The sequence below is a fragment of the Aplysia californica genome, unplaced genomic scaffold, assembly GCF_000002075.1.
Source record: "Aplysia californica isolate F4 #8 unplaced genomic scaffold, AplCal3.0 scaffold00062, whole genome shotgun sequence".
Lineage (NCBI taxonomy): Eukaryota > Metazoa > Mollusca > Gastropoda > Aplysiida > Aplysiidae > Aplysia > Aplysia californica.
In genome coordinates this window covers 981,649-1,005,877 of record NW_004797332.1, presented here as the reverse complement: position 1 = coordinate 1,005,877, position 24,229 = coordinate 981,649, and the positions used below count along the sequence as shown (strand labels likewise).

Sequence of the window (24,229 nt, the reverse complement as noted above, 5' to 3'; positions counted from 1 at the left end):
GATATTCTAGAAAGTTCCAGAAGTTTTATTTTACCAATATCTGTGGTGTTATGGTAAGGCTCTTTGCTGTTGTACAGGGAAAATGTGAGTTCTGTTCCTGACTGGGGAAGGATATTTCATTGAACATTTCTTTCTGCCTGCTGGGTGCTGGCATAATTGAAATGACCCACCTCCTAAACAATCAGAATTGAGTCAAAGGGTGTGTAAAACATACAGTTTGCAATCCTTACCTCCTAAGTTGAGATAATATTACTTATTATTATTTTTGCTTATTCAGAATTCGGTGTGTTTTTTTCTTTTCGTTTTCTAGGTTGGGGCCTTGTCATCATCTGTCGGGGAACAAGCGAACCCATACGACGGTGATCTGACCTTTATTGGGCGTGTGCTAGCAACTCTTCCCGTCAGTATCTATGTGGGGAAGCTGCTGGTGCTGGGTCACGTCTTTGGAGTGCTGGAGGAATGCCTCATCATTGGTCAGTCTGTTGGGGATTGTCTTTGTTCTCAAATCTATTTCTCCCAAATAAAAATATAAAATCTAAAGTACTCTTTCTGTAGGTTCCTTTTGTTAATTGTTTCTTTCTAGCCAAAGGCTTTTTTTCCCCTAAAGGCTGAAAATCCTTGACTTTCATACTTGTTTTGGAATTACTGCCCCTCTATGTGATTTCTGTATGTCCCTTTTCTTGCAGTGTCGTAAACTGAGAGAAATTGAATTCTCCAAGTATTGGTTGCAACTGTATCATATTTTTCTTGCTTCTATTTAGATTTATATTAGTGCGTTAAATGTAGTTGGCTTGATTGGCATTGTAAAGAAATGTCTCTTCATTCGATTTGATCTTTTTGCTTGCAGGTGCTGCTCTATCTTTGAAGAGTATCTTCGCACAGCCATTTGATAAAAGACTTGCTGCCTACAAGTATGTTAATTTCTGTCTCATGTACTGATTTGTGTGCTAAAAACTTCTTTTGCTTTTTAGAAATTCCAGGAGATCATCAAGTGTTTAATTGTCAGATGTGCCTAAATGATTTGGGCGTATTGATAGTGAACACTGGATTAACTGAGTTTCATCTTTGCTCTACTTTTGTTGAACATAATTCTTAAGTTTTTTTAAGCAGCGTAAAATGTAGTGACTTCATTATATATATGATATCAATTTTTATCATGCTTGTACCATTAAACTTTGCTTTCAGGTGAATATGATTATGAAGGTTTCCTTATTATTTAGCTCTTAAACTTTTTTATGAATTGAAGGCCCTATTTTTCTCAATAATGTACTAATAGTTGCCACTGTTTTGTTTTGCTTTTTTATCTGATCAGAGGCAAGGTTGGTTGGTCATCCAACTCCCTCAGTGACTGTATCACGGTGCTCTACGCTTTTACGGTATACTTGTTTTGTTTTTCTACACTATTTTATCCATCGTTCCTTTGTGAATTGACTGAATGGGAGCTGCGTTATATTTTTACTCATGCCTGTTTGTGCAAAAATGTTTGAGGGTCACTTTTTTATAGTCTGACACCTTTCCTGACTTGACTTGAATTGCTGCACCCTATGATTATCATTTTATTTATGGTTTCTTTCTTAAATGAACAACTCAGTGCATAACATGCTTGACTGAAGGAGATTATATCATTTGTGTCAATATTTTTTTTGTTGATTTTGTAAGAAAATAATTTGAACTTTTATTTTATCTTTGAAGTATCTGGCCCCCAATATTCAAATGATATCATATTAAGGTTTTTTTAAGCTGTTTATTTTTTGTTGTCAATCTATTGTATTGCTACTCCCATATCTTAACTTAAATTTTTGAATATTTTGCTGTAAAATTGACTCTTTCAAAAATTTGCTGTCCGACTTCTAGGTCAGTAATTAAATGATAACAGTGTACAATTTTTCACTCATTGAACACATAGTTTTGTTTGGAGAATTACAGTTAATAGACATGGGTGGTTGGCAGTTGCTCTGGTGTAGTTTGCTCCTTCTTTCCTATCAAATACCTACCTTCCTTGTTTCTTCTCTTTCTTCTTTATATGTTAATATTACTCTCTAGTAAACATATAATCTTCAGCACATATATGACCTTAATATGGCTGTAAAACTTGTACAAAAACTAAACTGACAGACTGGGGTTTTTTTTTTCTTCAGACCTGGCAAAACAGGCTCAAGCTCAAAGAGTTCGAGAGAGCCGGAGCCAATGAGCGGGAATGGTGCACCAGTCACCACATCCAGGCCAAAAGCTTGAGGGAGGTTAGTGAGTCTGTTGTAGGTGCAGGAGTGGACATGCCCATATTATTGTTCCGTTGGGCACGCGTTGTGTTGGTTTTCCTCAGAGTTTTATCATGTTTTGATAGATTTGGTATTATTGCACCTGAGACTATTAATGAGTTTTTCTTCTTTTTTCTTTTTTGATTTGATGCAGCGTGTAATGAGAAAGTTTGAGGTCGAAAGATGGCGTTCTCTTGTTTCTGTTATTTTGAGCTTCTGGTATTAGATGATTTTTTTCATAAATGAGGTTCCAGAAGTTTGTACCTTTTTGTCTTCACTTTCTCTTACCTGGCTGTTCTGGATCTGAGTGATCTGACTCCTTCCTTTTCACTGCAGGTTGCCAAACTGGTGGATGAACTTGAGCAGAGGCTGTTAAAGTTCAACATTGTCAAGCCACAAAAGCGGCCAAGCTTCAAGAATGACAGCAGAGACCCAATAGAACAACTCATTCTCAAGGCAAGTGATATTCTTCCTTTTTTGCACCTCATGCTTCAGAGTAACTAAAAAGCTTTAACTCTTTTCCTACCAGGCCAAAATCCACCACTGGCCCAGGGCTTTTCCCTGACCTATTTTTACGCCCCTACCCTTCCAAAGGAAAATGTCAAAACATCCAACTAAACACACACAAACCATACTATATGGCCCATCAAACTGAAGGTAAAAAAATAATCTATCAGATGGTGATACAATATTGAAGATTTATTCCAATCATATTACTTTTGGTGTTTCTAAAAGTGGTTATGCAATATCGAAAGTGTCATGAAATCAACAATTTTCCAGCTTTGAAAGGTCATATCTAAAAAAGTATGACAACAGCATCATTCAAACTTCACTGGTAGGTTGCTTCAAGTAATGCAAAGAATTGCTGAAAGTTATGTATGTGTACCTATTTTAAAAGTGAAAATATGAGTCATATACTGAAGTCAGGGGAGCACTTTTCTTTTCATTTTTATGTTTTTAAGGAGACCGAAAAAGCATTGAAAGGACAAAAAATAGTCTCTCAGTGCTATGTCTTTTTTCATATCCGCTAACAGAAGGTCTATTCTATTATTTCGAAAACGTGGATCGGCCGAGAATTTCGTGTCATTTCATTAGGCAAACTGGATTGGAATAGATAGCGAGCCATTCGAACTGTATTTTGTGGCTCTCGGTCCAGCGGCTCATTTGCGGCTCACGGTAGGAAAAGTGTTAAGCTCGTCTTTTTATTTAGTCCAGTCAAAATTGTCCAAGACGGCTACCCTTTGTCAAGGAGAAAAGTGGTTGTCTTAGACAGGTGGACATCTTGGACAGTGTCATCATTATATATTTTTTAATGCAAGGGGGACCCGGGAAGTGTCGTTTGTACAGGTGATTGTCATGGACAGGTGGCTGTTAGAGCATGTTCAACTGTATTTTGAATTTGATTTTTTTTTTAATTTAGTATCATGTTATTAACATCTTTTAGTTCATTCTTGTATGCACCTCTATTGTGAAATTTCATACAATGCGACCTCACATCATGAGTAAATTTTCAGTGGGTGTTTTTTTCCTTTAGATGGTGATGTGTGGAGCCTTCTACCCAAACTATGCTGTGAAGGAAGAGTCCAACGAAATGGAGGCTGTAAAGGCGCTGTCAAACCATGATCCCCTCAAGACAGTTTATGTGAGTTTCTGTTTCAAACCTCTGGTACTTTAGAAAATACTCTATTTGTTTAAACGAATACTAATTGGTCTTTGTACTGGTTCTTTTATGTTCATTGACACTACAGGTGGTTTACATATGCTCTGGTCAGCTTGTATTACTTCAATATGGTTAATGTATGATCCAAATCTTGTTCCTGACAAAATAATAATGAGAGCAATAATAATACATGGCAAAATTGCGCATTTCCGTCATTTACAACACTCAGTGTGCTTTAGCAAACATACTACTTGATATTTCTAGTGTACAATGGCTTTAAAAAATGTGCAGCATTTATGCATAAGGGCACTCATGTACATAATGTAGACATAAAATAACACAAGTGTGTAGATAATATGTAAATACATATGTACAGGGATATGAATAGTGACGGGTAAATATAGAACTTATGTGACGTCCAAAGTTGAGTTGCATTGAGCGTCACATCAGCTGAACTTAAGTCTAACAGTAAGAGATGGACATAAACATGATAGCTATAACAAAATTTCAATCGTTAATCACTGCCTTCTGATTGTCAGGTGAAAGGTTTGCCCATGAATGAAGGCATCTTGTACCACAAGCAAATGAAGGATTACTTCAGTGTGTGCTGCAATGATCCACCGCCCAAAATCTCCACAGAAGAGTCAAGGTACAGTATTGCTTGCCACACAGCAGGGCCTTTTGTTGGTTTGAAGTTTTGGTTCAAACCTACTCATATCCATACGATGGATGATAGAAAGAAAAAGAAATTTGTTTTTGTTGCTTTTACCTTTGCAATATATCTCTAAATTCATGTACATTTCCAGTCAGATTTTCTGTCGTTCAGTTTTCAGTATCCCCCCCCCCCCCCAAAAAAAAGAACAAAAAGAATCTGCACTATGGGGACCAGCAACAAGAGTGTGCTTGTATTGTCTGTAGTATGATATTGTGTCTAGTGTAATGTTGATATTGCCTCTAAATTACTGTGCGCATTATGCATCAATAATTGCTGCTTTTTTCTTTTTTTCCCCATCGTTTCATGTTTCTTTTCAACATAAAAAAACCCCTAACCACTGCATTCACAGGGCTTACATAGAGTTCTCATGGAAGCAGGGGTCCATGAATGAGAGGAGGGTGCACCCTGGTGTGTATTATGCCATCAAGATCAGGTATGAGAAGCCTTTGTAAAATTCTCTTCTGTTTTGGCCAAATTTGTATAGATGTCCTTCTTTTCTTGTGTTGAGGGAAGAGTAGTGTTTCCAAATTTGATGTTGTAACAGCTTGAAAAACGTTGCATAAACTCAAATTTTCGAATTCTCAATGTTTATGCTTTTCTGAATTCAATCTATACTTGATGGTTTGTTTGTTTTTGTTTTGTTTTTAGTTTTTAGTTTTTCAATTTGAGAACATAATCAGATACAACACTCGTTCGGGAAAGTCGAAACATTTTAAAACTCCACTACTGTGAGTGACATGCTCTTGATAGTATGACATGCAGGTAACATTGATTTCTTTTTTTGCCCAATTAAATACTCTAATGAGCATCTCTCATGTTGAAATATTGTAGTTTAAAAAAAATTCTTGTAGTCAAAGCACGTGTCTGAAAAAACAAAAAAACCCAGTGGATAATGATATGTAAGTTGACGTGAGTGTCCACACTTTTTAAGCCCTCGACTTTCGGAAGTGTATCCTAATCTCATTTAAAATGTTTTTAAGCTGGCACTCCCGCCTTTCTTCATATTTTTCAGTATCATTTGAGCCTCTAACTGGTTTGGTTTTCATGACAGGCTTGTAGTTGTTGTTGTTGTTGTTATCGATCCAGCAACAGCTGGGCTCTCGCCCTTCTGTCCAATGCCATGTAGTGATAAGTGCAGGTCTGCTGCAGTGGCTGTAATGTTCCATAGAGTGTGTTGTCAATGTTAGGTCTCGGATGGAGAAGGGTAGGAGGCTTGTAGAAGATACCTACTTTAGTATGTCACAAAAATAAACACAATGAACACTGCATGTTGATTCTTCGTAAGCTTTGGGTGTAATTTGTAAACTTGTGGACTTAAGCAACTCTTGTATCAAGTATATTTGTTTCTTCATTTTAAATGACCTGATTTCATATGAACTCTTTATTTGTACTGTTTGTCATGGAATGAGGAAAAAAGGCACTCCTACCAATGTTGGCCTCATGAGAAAGGTCAAATTGGTCACTTTCAAGGACAAGCGGGCTAACCCAGATTTCAGGGGTTTCAGAAATCTTGACCCAAACCAAAAGTGGGCATTGCCCTAACTATATGAGAAGTTTGGTTTCATTGGTGTGTATATTTGTTTGGTTATAGAGAAAACTCTCCTTGTCTTTTAAAGAAACTGAACAAGGGGCAAAAACTTTACCTTCGTTTTTCTCAAAACAGCATTTTTCGGGATAGCCCCCTTGTGCTTAAAAGCGACCAGTTATATGATACTGATGTGGCCAGTATGTGAGCTTGAAAAAAAATTAATATTTTGTTCTGACCTAAGGGGATCAAATTTTTGTTGTTGTTGTTGTTGTTGTTGTTGTTGTTGTTGTTGTTGTTGTTGTTGCTGTTGCTGCTGCTGCTGCAGCTTGTGCTAGCAGTGGGTGTTTTACTGGCGGCCCCTCAGTCCTGATTATATTATTGTTCTTGCTGCAGACAAATTGGCATCAAGGTGTCCTTTGACATGCTAGACAGGGAGGAGACCAAGCGCAAGCTTACTGAGGTACAGAAAGTGTCACAGGGTCCCACTGGAGGGCTGCGCAGCAACAGGTCAGTACATTTTTTGTTGTTTTAGTAGAGGTTTTACGGCGCTCGCAACTGCATAAGGTCATATGAGCGCCAGAAGATTAGAGGTGTTACAAGAGAGTCACAAACATAAAAAAGAAGAAGGGGAGATACGGACGATAGATGTTTGATAGGAAAGTAGAAGCAGACCACACCAGAGCACCCGCCAACCACCCGCCAGGTCAGTACAGTTGAAACTGTCCAAGATGACCACCCGTTGTCAAGGAGCAAACTGGTTGTCTTAGACAAGTGGATGTCTTGGGCAGTGTGATTTTAATGTAAAAAAAAACTCAAGGGAGGAAGTGGAAAGTGATTGTGTGTACAAATGATTGTTTTGGATATATGAACCAAAAAGCACCTTCGACTTTATTTGAGAAAATATTCCCAGAGTAATTGCCAGAACCTGGGACTTTGCCAGTGACATATATTTAGCCCTAGGAATGGCTGCAGCAGTGTATGGAATCAAGAGTTTTCTCAGGAAAGATCTGCAGCACAAATTGTTTGGATTTTTTTTTCCAAACTACGAAAACTAGATTTTATAAGGTCAGTGAGTTCTACTCCTGTCAGGGGCATTTGTAGTATTCTTTCACTTTTCCCTGTTCTGAAATAATCTGCAAGTTAAATGATTCAAAATCACCTTTTGGACAGGATTTGTCCAAGCTCTGGTTTGTAGACCACCAATAAGAAGAGAAGTGAAACCTGATCATAAAACCCCACACGTTAGCTTTACACGAAGTTCTCTCTTGGCATCTGAAATAACCCATGTGTACCATTGTATGGTTTCATCTGCTGTAAAGCTATATGAATGCCCTCTTGCTGGTAATTCCAGAATGTTCTTTATTTAATTAACGTTTTTTCTTGTCTTGCAGACTTAAAGCAGGTGAGGGCAGCAGTGGGGACAACTTTTTGAACATCGATCCTCAAACTTCCACGTTATGGATCAATGTCACAGAGGTAAGACAGGGTTGTTACTTCAGGGTTAGTAGGTGATATCAGGTGTTTTCTTTTTCACTTTTGCTGTCTATTCTTTCCCTTTCAAATATTGTATTCCTATTGCTTGGTGGGGGCCCCATTGTGGTTTCCTTTTTCTGTGTAGTCAATCTGTTGCTATTGTCCCAGTATTGCCCAGGTGGGACATTATCTGCCAACTACTCCAATAGGTTTAAAGCTTTTCGATTTTGTTTAGCCAGTCAAAGAACCCCAGTCGGATCTGCATAAAATCTTTATATTACTTGAATTCCCCTTTTGTCAGGTCGTATGTGAGTAGTTATCACTGTAATTGGCACTCAGGCTATATCGTCTGCCAGTTGCTATATTCCACTATGACAACATTTTGAAAATATATATTATTTCAGTTTCTTAGTCTGTGGTTTATGTTGCATGTGCTCGATAAATATTTGCCAAATTCTGAATGTTGAAAAGAACAAGAAAAAATACATAATGTAAGTAGAATTGCTAAAAGAATGAAACAGTTTTGCTTTCTGGACTTAGTACATTTGAACAGGTATGACCTGTTTGTTGTGCAGGTGTATTGATGTAAAACTCTTAGTAAAAGTAAAACAGACTTTTACCATTCTTTGTTTATGTTTTGTTTCACCTGCAGTTTACTGTTAGATTTAAAAAAACAACAAGTATACTCCAACGGTATGCTGTCAATTGTCACGCAGGTAGTGGAGTGTGGCCATTTTTGGGCTCAAATCAACGAACCTGCTTGTGACAACCTCTTGATGGACATAAAGTGTGCCCTCAATGGCCCAGGTGCATACATGCAGGTCAGTTTTTCTTCAGAGTGGTTTATATAAGGTTTAGACGATTGGTCAGATATCCTTACCAGCTTCTGTTGTAAAGTTTGGCCTATTGTTGACAACCTCTTGTTGTTTTTTTTACTTTCTTTCTTTCTCATCCGTGCAAAAGGTGGACACACAAAGTGCTAATTTTGATTAAAACTGTTCCACAACAGCTTACCATAAATGTATTTTAACCGTTAAAGCATCCTTTTAAAAAAATAACTGAATAATGTGTTCATTTTATTGCTAAAATGTAAAAAGTATCGCGTGGCCTTAAACTTTTGGCAACGACTGTATTACCCCAAGAGACCTTATAGCATTCTGAAACAATGTCAACTTCATGGGAAGCATGCAGTGCAAGCTACTGTTTAATAGGCGCTAAAACACTAACATACTAACTAGATCTTTCACTATGTATGGCTGGGTACCCATTCCCACCTAGGTGAAGTGAGAAAAATTTGTGTAGTGCCTTTCCGGAGGACACAACGTTGAGCCCGAGGCTCGAACCCCCGAACCCACAACCTCGCCGTTAAGAGTCTAGTATCCTAACCACTAGACTACCAACATCATGTAAATTAATGTTGCCTTGTTTTCCTGTGCCTATATCAGCCCATCACTCAGGGAGTTGTGCCGGGGACTCTCGTGGCTGCTCCTTTCTCCGACATTGACGGTGAGTGGTACTATCGAGCCTGTGTGGAAAAAGTTGTCGCTGACAAAGTGCCTGTGGCTGGGGGCGGAGCTCTGAAGGCCATTCTCAACATCCGGGTAAGTGTTATTTCGTGAAGGAAAGGTACTACTAAATGTTGTGGCATTATGGCAATTGAAGCTGGAATAATGATAATTGTACAGGTTTTTAGTGATTTATATTATTAGCCAAGTTGGTGAAACTTTTTTAGGGATACCTTTTGTGTACATTTTATGTATAGATAGATCTGCTCTTGTTTATGTACCTGTAGCTTGATCATTATTATAAGTGATTTCTCACCGCGATGTGGCTGGTTTTCTGAAAATTTAGATTTTGTCATAAAGACTGGAAATTTGTGTGTCATTTTGAATAATTAAAAAGTTTCATTTTTCATGTCTTGATAACAACATGCATAATATGATGATGTCATGCTGGTTCAAGTATGGGAGATGGTTAGGATTTCCTCTTTAAGGGAGACATTCAATCAGATCTGTAGAACCTGCGCAAAGATATTGCAAATTTTCCCCCATGCCTTATTTTTCTTTCTCTCTTTTTTTACCTTCTTTCTTTTTGGGCAAGGGGTTGAGCTAGTATGAACGTTAACTTTGAATGGGTACTGTCTTAAATCCACTGTCACTTTCCTTCATGATGATGCATATTTGTCAGCAGGTGGTTGGAGGCGCCGCTGGTAGGTAGTACTTCTGAACTGTCACTCTGTTGTTTTTGTCTGTCTGTCTGTCTTACTTTTCCCCAACACTAAATGACCATTATTGTGTGGATGTGCTTTTCTTTACTCAAATATACAAACTGAGGTTTACATACATACGACTATCAATATAAAGACTGCGGTACATAAAATTTTATCACTGTCTCAACCTTTTGTCCCCTCGTACAGGTGTTCTATGTGGATTATGGAAACAGAGACACCGTCCACATCGATCGGCTGTTCATACTCCCACAGAGGCTGCACAAATTGCCATATTTGGTATGTTTGCTAGTTGTTCAAAATGTGTGTTTGTGTGTATGTGTGTGTGCGTGCATATGTGTGTGTTTGATATGTGTGTGTGTTTATGTGTGTGCACGCGTGCATATGCACAAGCTATTTAAATCATGTGTTCGTTCATTTGAGTTTAAGATTCATTCACAAATACGATAGTAACAATGATAGTTTATGCCTCATGAACTGACGGGGACCCTTAACGTTCCTGGATCGATAACAACAACCCTTAACGTTCAAGGAGGAAGAGAAGTTATAAACCTTTCTAGCTTGATCTTTCTCTTTCTCTCTCTCTCTTTCCCTCTTTTTCTCTCTCGCTCTCTCTTTCCCTCTTATCCTCTTTCTTTCTCTCTCTCTCTTTCTCTCTTTCTCTCTCACTTTTCTCTCTCTCTCTCTCTCTCTCTCTCTCTCTCTCTCTCTCTCTCTCTCTCTCTCTCTTTCTCTTTCTCTTTCACTCTCTCCCTTTCCCTCCTTCTTTTCCCCTCCTCCCTTCTTTTCTCCCTTCCCCTCTGCTTTCTCTCACTCTCTCTTTCTCTGACTCCCTCACCACACATGCACGCACGCTCACACCCACCACCCACAAACTTTGACTCTCTTCTGATTTTGAGAAACGTCCTGTCTGTAAATGGGACAAACGTTACTTTAAGGCTTACAATTAACCTTCTGGTCACCATGTACTTTCATATCCCCTTTGTCCAGGCAAGGGAGTTCTACCTGAAGGGAGTGCGTCCTTCATCTGTGACCTGCTCCGATGGAGTGTGGAGTGAGAAGGCGAACAGATACTTCTTCCAAAATGTCATAAACAAACAGCTCCTGGCTCAGGTATTGCTTTCTGTTCTTCTTGTTGGCGTGAAGCAGTCAGCTTGCTGAAATGAATTTGTGCAGTCATTCAGTGGTTGTTTTTTGTTGTTGTTGTTGTTAAAACAAATATTTTAAAAAATTATTTTTTAAAGAGTTTCTTAGTGATGGGATTTTAACAAAGATAAGATAACTTCAGTATCCCCCCCCCCTCCCCCCAGAGGTGTTGTATTTCCTCTGCTGACCAAGGCAACAAAGACAAATATATTATATGAGGTCAGTTTAGAAATTTTGGGACATCTTTGATTTTTAAAACAATCAAATGTTTTGCAATTTTTTCTGAATTGCCATCTGTGCTAGGTGTTGATTTCAAGTTTCAAGTTAAGAAAATAATCAGAACGAGACTAGCTTCTCAGCTTGGAGAATAGGCTCGCCATGTTATGATGTGCAGGTGGCATGGATGCATTTGTCTAATTTGTTAAAAAACGTAGCGCTGAGTCACCTTTTGAAAATGGCTTATATAACAATACAGAGTATGTATAGAATGCATTTTGTCATTCATTTAAAATTATGTCGTGGGTGGTTGGCGGGTGCTCTAGTGTGGTTTGCTCCTTCTTTCCAATCAAACAACTATTGTCTTTATCTCTCCTTTTTTATGTTTGTTACTCTCTTGTAACACCTCTAATCTTCTGCACTTATGTGACCTTATTGTGTTGCAAGTGCCGTAAAACTCTTACTAAAACTTTAAAAATTATGACCTTAGACCAGCACTTGTCAACCTTTTTACAGCCAGCACCCATTTTTTCCACCTTTAAGAGGCTAAAATTTTCCTGTCACTACCTTGGTGACTCCCTCCTCCCTCCGCCCCCCCCCCCCCTCTCCCAACCATCACCCGCCCCACCAAAATGACCAAAGCGCCCACAAAATGGATGATATCGCCCAGGTTGGCAAGCTGTGTCTTGTTATTTCACTTCTTTATCTCCACATGAGTAAGGTATGCCTGATCCGTGTTGTTTTATCGGATGTTCATGATGACTTTTCTCCATGTGTTAATGTCTACGTGGCACCCCCCGGGGCGGTGCTACTCACTGAAGTGTCTTTAGGCCATTCCCAAAGGGGGGACATTAACTTGTTCTTATGCACAGTAGAATTATAAATGGGCTGATCCATCGATGTCATGCTTATAACTGTGCCTGAACTGCAACAGGGAACAGCTGGTTTTTCTTTCCTAATCCTTACTATCGTCATTTTTCCTATACTTCTTTTGTATGTTTGTCACACTCTTGTGACCCGCTGTTTCCGGGGTGCCTTGATAGTCGAAGCAGACTCCGTGCTGTTGAAGCTAGAGAGGTGAGCAGAGTAAGTCTGATTCCCTGTAAAGACTTCTCTGTTGACATCCCCCCCTTGGTGCTCATCATATGATGATGCAGTTGTGAGTGCTGTAAAACCTCTATTAAAACTAACAGGTGTACTCTGTGGTGGACGATGTGGTGCGTGTGGAACTGGTGGAGACGCTACCTAATGGGACAGAAATCAGCTACAACAATGAGATTGTTCGCGAGAAGTTTGCAGAGGTTGCTGAAGAGTCCTTCTTGTCGCAGGTAGCTCTTTTTTTTTGGTGGTAATGTAGGTGTTTTACGTCCTCATCGACACATTTTCAACCATTTTAGGAGGCAGGCTTCAACCCTACCTGTCAGGGCCAACCCGGCCCGAGAGGGATACACCATCCCAGCAGAAAGACGGAGATACTTGGTAAAAATTCTCCTCATACAAGAATCAAATCCAGGTCTTATGCATGCAATGGAAAAGTGCTTAAGCGCTGCACCACAGACAACGGTCAGATAGCTTTGAAGGACTTTTTCCACCTTTTTATGCTGTTTGGTTTTCAAGTAGGGTTTTGAATCGTTCATGCTGTTTGGTTTTTAAGTAGGGTTTTGAATCGTTCTTGCTGTTTGGTTTTTAAGTAGGGTTTTGAATCGTTCTTGCTGTTTGGTTTTCAAGTAGGGTTTTGAATCGTTCTTGCTGTTTGGTTTTCAAGTAGGGTTTTGAATCGTTCATGCTGTTTGGTTTTCAAGTAGGGTTTTGAATCGTTCATGCTGTTTGGTTTTCAAGTAGGGTTTTGAATCATTAACACATGACACCCTAAGGGCCTGGACGGGAAGTCCATTGTTAGATCCTAAGCAAGGGGAAAGCACCAACCTCCCGTGAATACAAGCCTTTAAAAAACACATTAAAAAATACTAAACAAATTCCAAAAATCCTGAAAAAATAAAAGTTAAAAAGAAAACTGAATGTAGCTTCAGAAAAATATAACTTTGTGTATGCGCAAACTGTTTGAAATGTTCTAGCTTTAATTCAATCGGGGTGTCCGACCTGTCACTCTCACACTCAGCCTCGCGGCCGGGCCCTAGATCAAAATTCTAGATTTTCTACGTCTGATCGATCTGAATCACCCCAAACTCTTGCTACAACGTTTTCATCAAAATCTGAGCCATCTGATTTGTCATATATGCTTGTTTTTGCTCAAATCCATCGTTATTTCCATTTTCGATCTCAATTGTGTCGCTTTTCAACAAGTCGAGACACTTTTGAAGTGTCGGTAACGCGAACGCACTTCGATCAGCTCTAATACTAAAACTACTAGTCCGAAAAATTTCGTTTCGGTATCAAACGAAAGAAGAAACGTTTTGCAATAACTATGCAAATCCAAAATCTCGGCCCCAGACGAACTTCATTTGTAAAGACACTAGGTCGGCGCGGGCAGTCCCGGGCGAGTCAGGGTGGAGCGCGTAAGGGAATTCCCGGGCGAGTTAGGGTGTAATATGTTAACGTTCAAATTTGAAAAATGTTTTCTTTGGACAGTTGCCTTTCCATTTTGCATCAGTAAGTATGCTGCAGTCAGAAACTATATGCTCCTTTCTTCTAGAACGAACTACAAAAATCCCCTCCCTCTCATTACTTCTAAATCAAGGTGGAAATACATTATATAAGTGAAATTGATAATTGTTTTGTTTTAAGATTGAGGGGGGGAGGAGATGGGTTTTAAACTCATACAATTACTTATTATATTATAAAAGAGTAGAAATCAATTTCTGAGTTCAAATGACATCTATTCTATTTACAGAATGTAGATATCCTCTTATAAACTTATATTACCCAATTTCGAATACAATTTTCTATATTGTTACTCAATGTCATTTTGTGAGTTGTATGCAATGTTTTAATGTTCTGTGTGTGGGTGGTTGGCGGGTGGTCTGGTGTGGTTTGCTCCTTCTTTCTTATCAAACATCTCTCATCTTGATCTCTCCTCCTTCTGTTTTGTGTTTGTTACTCTCTTGTAACACCTCTAATCTTCGGCACTTATATGACCTTATTGTGTTGCAAGTGCTGTAAAACTCTTACTAAACTAAACCAAATGTTCTGTGTTGTCACTGAATCCAATGTTCTAATGTTCTGTGTTGTCACTGAATCCAATGTTCTAATGTTCTGTGTTGTCACTCAATGCAATGTTCTAATGTTCTGTGTTGTCACTTGATCCAATGTTCTAATGTTCTGTGTTGTCACTCAATGCATTGTTCTGCGTTGTCTCCAGCAAAATCATCAATGGCAAGAAGCAATGAAACATGGCAGCCAGGCAGGGGTCACACAAGACTCCCGGCGCCAAGTGACCTTGACCTCCCAATCAGGAGATGCTGGGCGTGCTGGAGCTCAACGCAGGGGGAGAAGGGTAATAGTAGACATTGTATACTGTGATGTGCAGTCGAAATTGTCCAAGACAGCCATAGATTGTTGACAAGAAAAGTGGTTGTGTTGGACAGTTGAAATTGTCCAAGATAGCCACCCGTTATTGACGAGAAAAGTGGTTGTCTTGGACAGGGGGATGGCTTGAACAGTGTCATTATAATATATTTAAAAAACGCAAGGGATTTGGGGGGGGGGGGGTGTAGTGGGAAGTGGTCATTTCTATCGGTGAATGTCTTGGACAGATGGCAATTTGAGTACGTTTGACTGTAGATATTGATTAATTTGAGGCTTTGTCAAAAACTCTAAGATTTTTGTTTTCCTTCTCCCCAATCCTACTGCAGAGAGTATACGTTGGGATGGAACATTTCTATGTCTATGTCCTTATTATAGTTTCACGTTTTGCCTGGTTTGTGATAAATATTTTGTTAGCGTTATTGTGCTTCTCTTTTATTTTTTTCTTATTCAACTGCATTGACACTTCAGCCGTTATCATACTGACTCGTTGTAGACTACAGCTCTTTCTCTCCTCTAGCAAAAGAGACTGGCCTACTTTTTGTGCATCAGGGTAGCTGAATGTTGCTGTCGTGTTCTAGCATTATATAGTATTAGTTATTAGAGAAGGATACTGTTTTGAGGATAATAAAGAATCGTCTACATTTTGTCCGATAAAAGAATTTAGACTTAAAGTTGTAAATCAATGAAACTTTTCTTCTTTATTCTATTCTAATGCAGGCCCTTGCCTTATCTGTAAGCTGTAACTATTATTTTTTATCATACATTTTGTCTTGACTTCTGTATACTGTGTCAAACTTATTGTTGACTTTATTGGAACATTTATTTTCAGATAATCTTGACAGGCCCTTCAAACCCTCTTGAGATGTCATTTAGCAGCATAACGTTCAGTGGAAGGCAAAGGTGATATTCTTGAGGACTGTAGTATTTTACCTGTTTAGATTGATAATGTTTTCTTTTACAAGTTTCTTTTACTTTTGGTTTTTGGTTTTTCAAAGAGGGTTGGGAGGGTTTGTTCTTTGGGGTTTTATTGTTTTGTTTTCTAATTTTTAGAAATGCTAGAAATAGACATTTTAGTTCAGTCAGTACTTTGATTCTTCTTCTTTTTTTTGTTTTTTGTTCTCACAATAAATATGAAGGATACTTTATGTGTGGTTGACTATCCAATTAAACTGATAAAATATTAATTTGTTCTTTATAGAATTGAATGAGATGATAAAAAAAGCAACGTGCATTTTTCAGAGTGTTCTTTATAGAGTTGAATGAGATGATAAAAAAAAAAACCCTGCCTTTTTCAGAGTGTTCTTTATAGAATTGAATGAGATGATAAAAAAAGCAACGTGCATTTTTCAGAGTGTTCTTTATAGAATTGAATGAGATGATAAAAAAAGCAACATGCATTTTTCAGAGTGTTCTTTATAGAATTGAATGAGATGATAAAAAAAGCAATGTGCATTTTTCAGTGTTGTGTGACTTTGTTCCATTTATTTTTCTCCATCACTCTGTAGAGTTGTTCGCATAGATCCAGAGAGCGTCAACTCAGTCGCTATAGATGACCAGCCTGAGAACAAGTTCTCTCGCCTTATGGTTTCCGGCAGCATAGCCCTGAACCCTGCAGGCAACAGCATGATCGCTCGGGACACAACAATCATGCCTCAAATCCCAGGACTGCCTGCTTTGGTCACTCTGATGTTTGCTCCGTATGTTGAGTACAGGTGAGTGAGTGGGCAAGATTTGTCCCTATCTCTTTCTCCTTTGTGCCTTTTGGCCTAATGTTTGATCCTTGCGTCTAGGTTTTCATTATGATGTCAAAGTGAAGTCTCCATCTTTTTTTGTCTACGGTCGAACCTATCTGAGACAGAATTGCAAAGAAGCCAGAAAAAAATTGTAGTACTCATTTTCCATCTTACTTACTTACTTACTTACTACCCATTACGCCATCTGGCGTTTAGGGCAGCAACAAAGGATCTCCAGCTCTGTCTGTTTTGGGCCATCTTGGTCAGCGTTCCCCACGAATGATTCCAGGACTTCATTTCAGACTCTACTGTGCGTCTCCAGGATTTTCCATCTTGGAGAGGGGAATTTAGGGGAGGGGAGTCATGGGGCCTGTCTGGGAACAGTGGGATCAAGGGTCACCTGTCTGGTTGGCAAGCAGCGGTCAGAACTTCACACCTCCCACCCAAGTAATCGTAGCTACTCTGATGATAATATGCATTAGATTTACTAGTCCATTGCTACTAGTGCCTGCGTCTCTTTAGATCACTGTTGGACCAATTAAAAACAAAATTGATTTAACATGTCCTTTGTTACTACCCGTAACCCTACCCATTGATGTCATAAGCACAGTCAACCAATGCCATCCCTCCTCTGTGCGTAACAGTTCAGGGAACTTTATTTTTAGCTGGCCATACAATCAAGGAGACGCAGGCAGTGGTCAACTTTCACACCTCTAGTTACCCATGACAGTTTCTGTACTGGCACGCTAGTTGAGCATTTTGAAGACAAGCAGCTGTGAGATTTCATACCCACACCACACTGAACATCTGCACTGCTCAGGGCTCACATGGATAAAATAATAATTATTCCCAAACTGCACCCTTTCCCCCTCCCTTGCCTGGTAATGTGGCATTCAAGTCAGAGCTGGTGGATCAAAACTTCAGAATTTTGTTTCGAAGTAAGGTTAAGCGGGCAAAGCTTTTTTGCCCTCGACAGGTCAATACTCTTCGGAAGGAAGAAAATTATCTGTCTGTTTTCAGGTTGTGAAGGTTTCCAAAGTTGTTATGGCAGGTTCAACTGTTATTATATTTCATGTTTCAAAAGTTTGAAGAATGTTGAATCATATACCAGACAGCATTTCAGAGAGGTTGGCTTTCCCTGGATGGATGTCTTAAACGAGTTGTCCCCTGTGCTCATTGCTCCTCAGAACTGACCCAAAATGTGAGCGATATATCGGGGCCCTGTGTGGCCTGGGCTATGATGAGGAGAACCAGTCCATCCTGCCGGACCACGACATTGATCTGGTGTTTGAGACGACTTTTGACAATGAGGACATCGTCCTGGTAGGTTACAAATTAGTACCAAGTGTTCTTCTTTTGGGTTTTAAAAAAAGAAATGAGTGAGATGGTAAATTAACAATGTGCATTTTTGGGGGGTGTTATATGACCTTGTTCTGTTCATTTCTCTTTTACTTTGTCGAATGGTTTGCAAAGATTCATAGAGTGTCAACTCAGTTGTTATTGATGATAGGCCTGAGAACAAGTTCTCGCGGCTTATGGTCGCCATATTCATGAGATTTGAAGCCTTTTCCTTGCAACAGTGGACGCATCATTTCCAAGTCTTTTTGTGTGTGCCTCAGAGTTTCTTCCATGGATTGTCCTTTCCCTTAATGGCTAGAAATGTGTGGGTAAAGTGTGATGTGCCAGCTACGCTCACAAAGTCACAAGCTGACGTCATCAGGGATACTCATGTTACAAGCATTTAGAAGGTTAAGTTAAATATAAGTTGACTTTAACTCACTGACTACTGGCCCCTTTCACCAGTCACTAGCGCTGAATACTGGCATTTTTGGGGGTATTTCAAAACACCACCACATCTCTTAGAATTACCCTTCTGTAATTATTTTTTGCTTAATTTAATACAAAAAATTTAAGTTGTCTAAGTCTAATACTTTAATTTGATGATTTAAAAAAAATTTGCATGAATTTGATTTTTCAAAAAATCTCCAGAGACATGACAGATGGAATGAAATTCTCAACAACAGCAAAAATAATGTTCAAAGTGTTCTGTTTTGATTTGTTGTATGCATGTGTGAGTGTTTGGTGAAAATATAAAATCTGGGCTGTCCGTTGATTCAGACCCATACAATGAATTACATGAGACCGATGTAAGGCACGAAGTTGTGATTTCGTTGCGCGAACAACAACACCTGTACTTGTGCTAGATGTAGCCCTAAAACTACGACTCAGGCTGTGTTCGAGTACATATCCAGCATCCTAACTATCAGACACATCATATTCTGAGTCACTAGAACTAGTAAAATGAACAGAAGTATCGAAAACAGTGAAATTATAATGATTCTTATTCATGCGACTTCTTCGACCGTTACTTCGCGACACGACTGTCAAATTACTATCTGCTGTATAGAAAAAAACATAGGGTGAGTTCTGGTCAGATCAACCCCATTTATTCACAATGACTGAAACTATTTCTTCACAGTATTTGGACGGTAAATTTGTGTTGGGATGTGTTTTTAGCTGCGTTATAGTTGTGTGGTAACTTTTATCTTGTTTGTTTCTGCATTTCTTCACTGTCAACTTCGACGAAAAATTTTTTTTTTTTACTGTCTCATACACCATTTTTGTAGGGGTCCTGACAAGTTTAGAAATATATCCAGGCAAATTGGGTTAGATCTAAGGCAACGTCCAAATATTGAATGTGTAGATAGTGAAAACAGATTTTTAAAATATCAAAAGGGGAAAAAATGGCAGACTTTCAAAGTTGACCCAAAACCGCGTGTCTCCCGGTGCAAATCCGGTCCAAAACCTGCGTCCCGAAGGGTTAAAACACATTCATAGAGAAATCCATTTATAACAAAAAGATTTCCGCATCCAGCTAATTTCACTATGTGCATGCAAGGCTATATTTTTAATGCTTTGTTTTGGCAGATCAACCATGTGCGTATGGCTGTGAATGCGTCAGTGGGCTCAAACGACACAATGGCTGGGTGGAGTGTGGACACATTCATCAGCATACAGAAGAGGGCTCGAGAGACACTTTTGCAGTAAGTTGCTTCTTTTATGATAATAAAGAGTATATCCCTCCAGGGTAGGGTGCTAGCCACTTCTGTCAAAGTTCCTAGTTATATCTACAGTTTGTGTGGGCATGGCTAGTGTGTCTCTTTTGTTTTTGTTTTTTCTGTTTGGGTTTTTTTGTGGTTTGTTTGTTTGTTTGTTTTTCTCCTTGATTCTAGTGTTGGTGGGGTTGGCTACCTTCTTTTCTTGGACAAGGATGTCACCCCCCCAGAGATCTGGCCTGCATGTTGCATGAAATCTGGCATGTAGCCACAGATTGTGGGAACCAGAACAACAGGGAAGAAATTTTAGAAAATCATCAGGTGTGCAACGATCATGGCTCCATGTGTAAACGGGATGTCCTTTTGTTTGCAGGCAGCAAGACTATGTCAAGGGACAACATATTGATCAGATGTTTGAGGGAGAGATGTTTTGTTTGGGATGGGTGACTTAACACATTACACCCTGAGGGCCTGGACGGGAAGTCCATTGTTAGATCCTGAGAAAGGGGAAGAAACCCACTTCCCGTGAATACAAGTGTTTAAAAAACACATTTTAAAAATACTAAACAAATTCCAAAAATCCTGAAAAAAGAAAACTGAATGTAGTTTCAGAAAAATATAACTTTATGTATGCGCAAACTGTTGGAAATGTTCTAACTTTAGTTCAATCGGGGTGTCTGACCCGTCACTCTCACTCTCAGCCTCGCGGTCAGGCCCTAGATCTAAATTCTAGATTTTCTACGTCTGATCAATCTGAATCGCCTCAAACTCTTGCTACAACGTTTCCATCGAAATCTGGGCCATCTGATTTGTCATATGCTTGTTTTTGCTTAAATCCATCGTTATTTCCATTTTCGAACTCAATTGTGTCGCTTTTCAACAAGTCGAGACACTTTCAAAGTGTCGGTATGGCGATTGCACTTCGATGAGCTCTAATACTAAAACTACTGGCCCTAAAAATTTCGTTTCATATCAAACGAAAGAACAAACTTTTTGTAATAACTATGCAAATCAAAATCTCGGCCCGAGTCTCGTCAAGGCGAGACTTCGTTTCTAAAGACGCTAGGTCGGCGTGGGCGGTTCCGGGCCAGCCAGGGTAGAGCACGTAAGGGAATTCTCGGGCGATCCCGGGCGAGTTAGGGTGTAATGTGTTAATATAAAGAGTAGTAGTTGAAAAATGATTGCTTTATAAACACAGGTAACATGAACATCTTTCTTTTTCAGGTTGCTAAAGAAGCAGCGAGAAGCAGTTGAACCACAGGCTTTCAGAAATATGTATGAATGGAACCAGGTAAGTTCCTCCAATGTGTTGTAAGTGTTTCTTTTTCTTCGTTTTGTGGCTCAGAAAAGATCGGAACAAAGATTTGCCTCCATTGTTAAGCCACTGTTACGACTTGTATTTCCAGAATTGTCTTCATGAGCAGTGTTTTTACTCTCTTTGTTGATTTGATTTTCTAGATAGTTCCATTGCCTTACGGATGAAAATGTGTCTTTAAAATTACTTGTAACCCTGTCTCAATGGACAGGATTTTTTCTTCAGTGATTGGTAAACAGTCTTTGTTATAAAACATCTATCATCCTTATCCCCCCCTCCTTTGCTTTTTGTTTCTGTTAGTCTCTTGTAACCCGTAAGTGTTGAAAGTAATGAAAGTGCCATAAAACTTTTACAAAAACTAAAACTGAGGTCTTTTCCTCTTTTGAATATGTTTCCAATTTCTTACTATAGGTGGACCCAGAGAGCATTCTGTATCCAAGTGTGCCAGACGCGGACGAGTCTCACACCCTGCTGAGACTGCACAATGCTGTGTGCCTGGAGGAGCCTGAGCCCACGCCAGATTCCATGAGACGCCAGCAGGACATGTTGTGGCACCTGGAAGACTTGGAGAGAAAAGTGAAAAAGTATGACTCTCTATTTATAATACCTCTGTCTTGTGTAGAAAAGTGAAAAAAGTATGACTTTCCATTTAGGATGTCTTTGTATTGTGTAGAAAAGAGAAAAAAGTATGATCCTCCATTCATGACATCTTTGTATTGTGTAGAAAAGTGAAAAAGTATAATCCTCCTTTTATGACATCTTTGTATTGTGTAGAAAAGAGAAAAAAGATGCCCTTCCATTTATGACATCTTTCCTTTCAAACATCTATTGCCCCTGTTTCTTCTTTTTTTTTAAATGTGTATGTTACTCTCTTGTAACACTTCTAATCTTTGACCCCTATGCATAACATAATGTAACCTATTATAACCTAAATGTGTTGCAAGTGGAGTAAACTCATTCTAAAACTTTTTTGTAACCTTTTAAAAAATATTTGCCGTGTTTTAGTCTTTTGTCTTTTTCATCAGATTTCCTTCAGCTAGAAATATAAAGTTTATTGTAATCTCATCTTATCTCATTCCAGCGGTGAGCGCCAGCCGGTGACCTGTGAACTGTGCAGTGTGCACCTGGCCACATCTCAGGTGCTGGCCATCCATATGGCAACTGAAAGCCACCTGCGCAGAGCTCTCAAGGTGCATGATGGGTCCTTCAAGTAATAGAAATCTAGGATCAATTAGTGAAATTTTGTTGTCGAAGAAAAGTCAAAGTATTTATGTCGGTTAGCAGAAGTTTGGGTGAAGAAAGGTATCCATGTATAGCACTAAGGGTGATTGAGAAGCAGGTGGATGTACATTTGTATGTTTGGTTACAGATTTTGATACTGAGATGGAATGTCGAATGTTTTCACCGGTCATACCTACTCCAAGTGAATGTGAACAGGTGCCTTCTTGCCTTTCTAGTCAACTTTCTTTCACTGGTTGACAAAGTTTAAGCTTTAGCTGAGGGCTGAGGGGGGCTAGGATTCAAATGGATTTAGTGATACAACTTGTGTTAATGGATGTTAAAATGTTACAAAGTAAAACTGCTCAGCAAATTTCCCCAACTGTAAGGCCTCGTGTGTAATGTGTTAAGGCTAACATGATTGTTTATTTTTGTGGTTTTACTTCAGGAGGGTTATGTCTATACATTATGATATGGCCTTGTACATTATGATATGGCCTTGTACATTATGATATGGCCTTGTACATTATGATATGGCCTTGTACATTTGTAACATTCCTCACTCAGGAACATGGAGAAATTGATGTGTGGAGAGAAAGTTGCAGTCTTTGGATTAAGACTTGAGGTTTACTTGTTTGTGTGTTAGGAAAATCAAAATGTGTGACTTGTGGAGTTATGGCCAAGTACTTACAGCTGTTACACTTGCACTCATTCATTTCCTTGATTGTAATTCCCAGCCCTGCAAATGTTCTTTCTTCCTGTCATTCTTAACACATTTTTCTGTACCGTACTTCTTCTTCTTGATTGCATCACACTTTAAGTCTGGTACCTATCATGTACCAGGCCATCCTGCTCACTTCATCTGTCGGCCCATACAGCTTCTCTCGTAGTGTCAAAGGGGTTGGCAAAGTTTCCTGTCTCAGGGCCCTGTGGGTCTTTCAGTACTGGAGGATATGTTCCACAGTTTGAGCCGCCTCTCCACACTGGCAATTTGTGATTGTGCTAGTTTAAAACATCTGCTCATGTGTTGTCTCAGTCTTGTATGTTGTGTTCTTAGTTTTTCTGTACTAATATAGTTATGCTCCATCCTTTATCTTATGTTTTGTCTTCTGTCTTTATGATTTGAAGCTATCACTTGTGCAGACTATGATACCTTGTAAAATGTTGCTGTGATTCTTTAAGTGTAAGATGGTGATAATGATTTGTCATAATGCAACAAAATGAGTCACACATCACATTTTGACGATATTACATTATAGTTGTCAAATTCTAAGATCTACACAAGCCATGTGCATTTTTTGGTTAAAATAATATCAATGTACATTGTTTTGTACAGTCAAAAATTAATGTGTATAATGTTAGAGAAATGTGGATCAAATTTTACTGAGGAAAATGTCGGTTGGACTGTTTTCTGCAACTTGTTTTAAAAGATAATGGTACTACTGTAGATTTTACACCATTATATTTGAAACAATTTGTATTCTGTTTGGGATTTCGTGCAAGTTCTTTCATTTTAATGATATGTCATGAGGGGTGACTTTAAATTTAGTTTGACAAAAAGTTCAGATTAAATCTGTTAACTGATTCCGTCCCTTCGGCCACTGACAGCGGCTCTGAGTTTTTCCACTGCGTCCATTTGACCGCTGTGAGCGGCTCAACGAAATCCGAAACAAAGGTGCACTTTTTAACGTAGTTCCTACTTTTTAAGTTGTCGAAAGGAAGTAGAACTTGTAAACAAACCTGACCTCAATCTCTGAGCGCCAATATCGATCGAAACTCAGCGAAATTCTTGCAAAAATCGTTGTTTTGTTGTTGCAACGTAGGCTAGATCTAAGGGTAAACAACACGGAGCCTGGTATAATAAAAAGGCTCTTCAAAGAAAGATATTCAACTAAATTTGTGAAATTCTTGCATAAATGTGTGCTAGGGTGATATCGCTACAATGTTGTGTTGATTCCTATGGATTATAAGGACTTGTAGAGCTGAGAAAATGCAGTAAGTCGAAATTTTCGAAGAGCTGTTGCGCCATTTTTTTTTCTCATTCGTTTTTGTCAGAAGGAAAATGCAATACAAACAAATTTATAGGTCATTGTTATTGATAGAAACAGATTCTTCTTTTTATTCCCATCAGTTTGGTATATGACAATACATATTAGAGTAACTTACAGCTTCACAGTAGTGCATTAAATAGATGCACC

The 24,229-nt window shown here is 38.9% G+C and overlaps 1 protein-coding gene across 1 annotated transcript in view; it reads left to right on the top strand.

The window, feature by feature from the left end:
* The window catches only part of LOC101849189 (ATP-dependent RNA helicase TDRD9), a 39,574-nt gene extending 15,918 nt beyond the window's left edge, over positions 1–23,656 (top strand). The window contains exons 16-38 of the mRNA XM_013079768.2: positions 311–473; positions 848–911; positions 1,313–1,376; positions 2,139–2,240; positions 2,595–2,714; positions 3,793–3,900; positions 4,458–4,567; positions 4,983–5,066; positions 6,555–6,668; positions 7,553–7,637; positions 8,351–8,455; positions 9,080–9,235; positions 10,051–10,140; positions 10,852–10,974; positions 12,417–12,551; positions 14,543–14,677; positions 15,539–15,609; positions 16,215–16,421; positions 17,630–17,765; positions 19,371–19,486; positions 20,723–20,789; positions 21,225–21,397; positions 21,895–23,656. Of these exons, the coding sequence (XP_012935222.1) occupies positions 311–473; positions 848–911; positions 1,313–1,376; positions 2,139–2,240; positions 2,595–2,714; positions 3,793–3,900; positions 4,458–4,567; positions 4,983–5,066; positions 6,555–6,668; positions 7,553–7,637; positions 8,351–8,455; positions 9,080–9,235; positions 10,051–10,140; positions 10,852–10,974; positions 12,417–12,551; positions 14,543–14,677; positions 15,539–15,609; positions 16,215–16,421; positions 17,630–17,765; positions 19,371–19,486; positions 20,723–20,789; positions 21,225–21,397; positions 21,895–22,027 (2,661 nt within the window). The 3' untranslated portion in view covers positions 22,028–23,656. The remainder of the gene's footprint in view (positions 1–310; positions 474–847; positions 912–1,312; positions 1,377–2,138; positions 2,241–2,594; positions 2,715–3,792; positions 3,901–4,457; positions 4,568–4,982; positions 5,067–6,554; positions 6,669–7,552; positions 7,638–8,350; positions 8,456–9,079; positions 9,236–10,050; positions 10,141–10,851; positions 10,975–12,416; positions 12,552–14,542; positions 14,678–15,538; positions 15,610–16,214; positions 16,422–17,629; positions 17,766–19,370; positions 19,487–20,722; positions 20,790–21,224; positions 21,398–21,894) is intronic.
* The last annotated feature ends 573 nt before the right edge of the window (positions 23,657–24,229 follow it).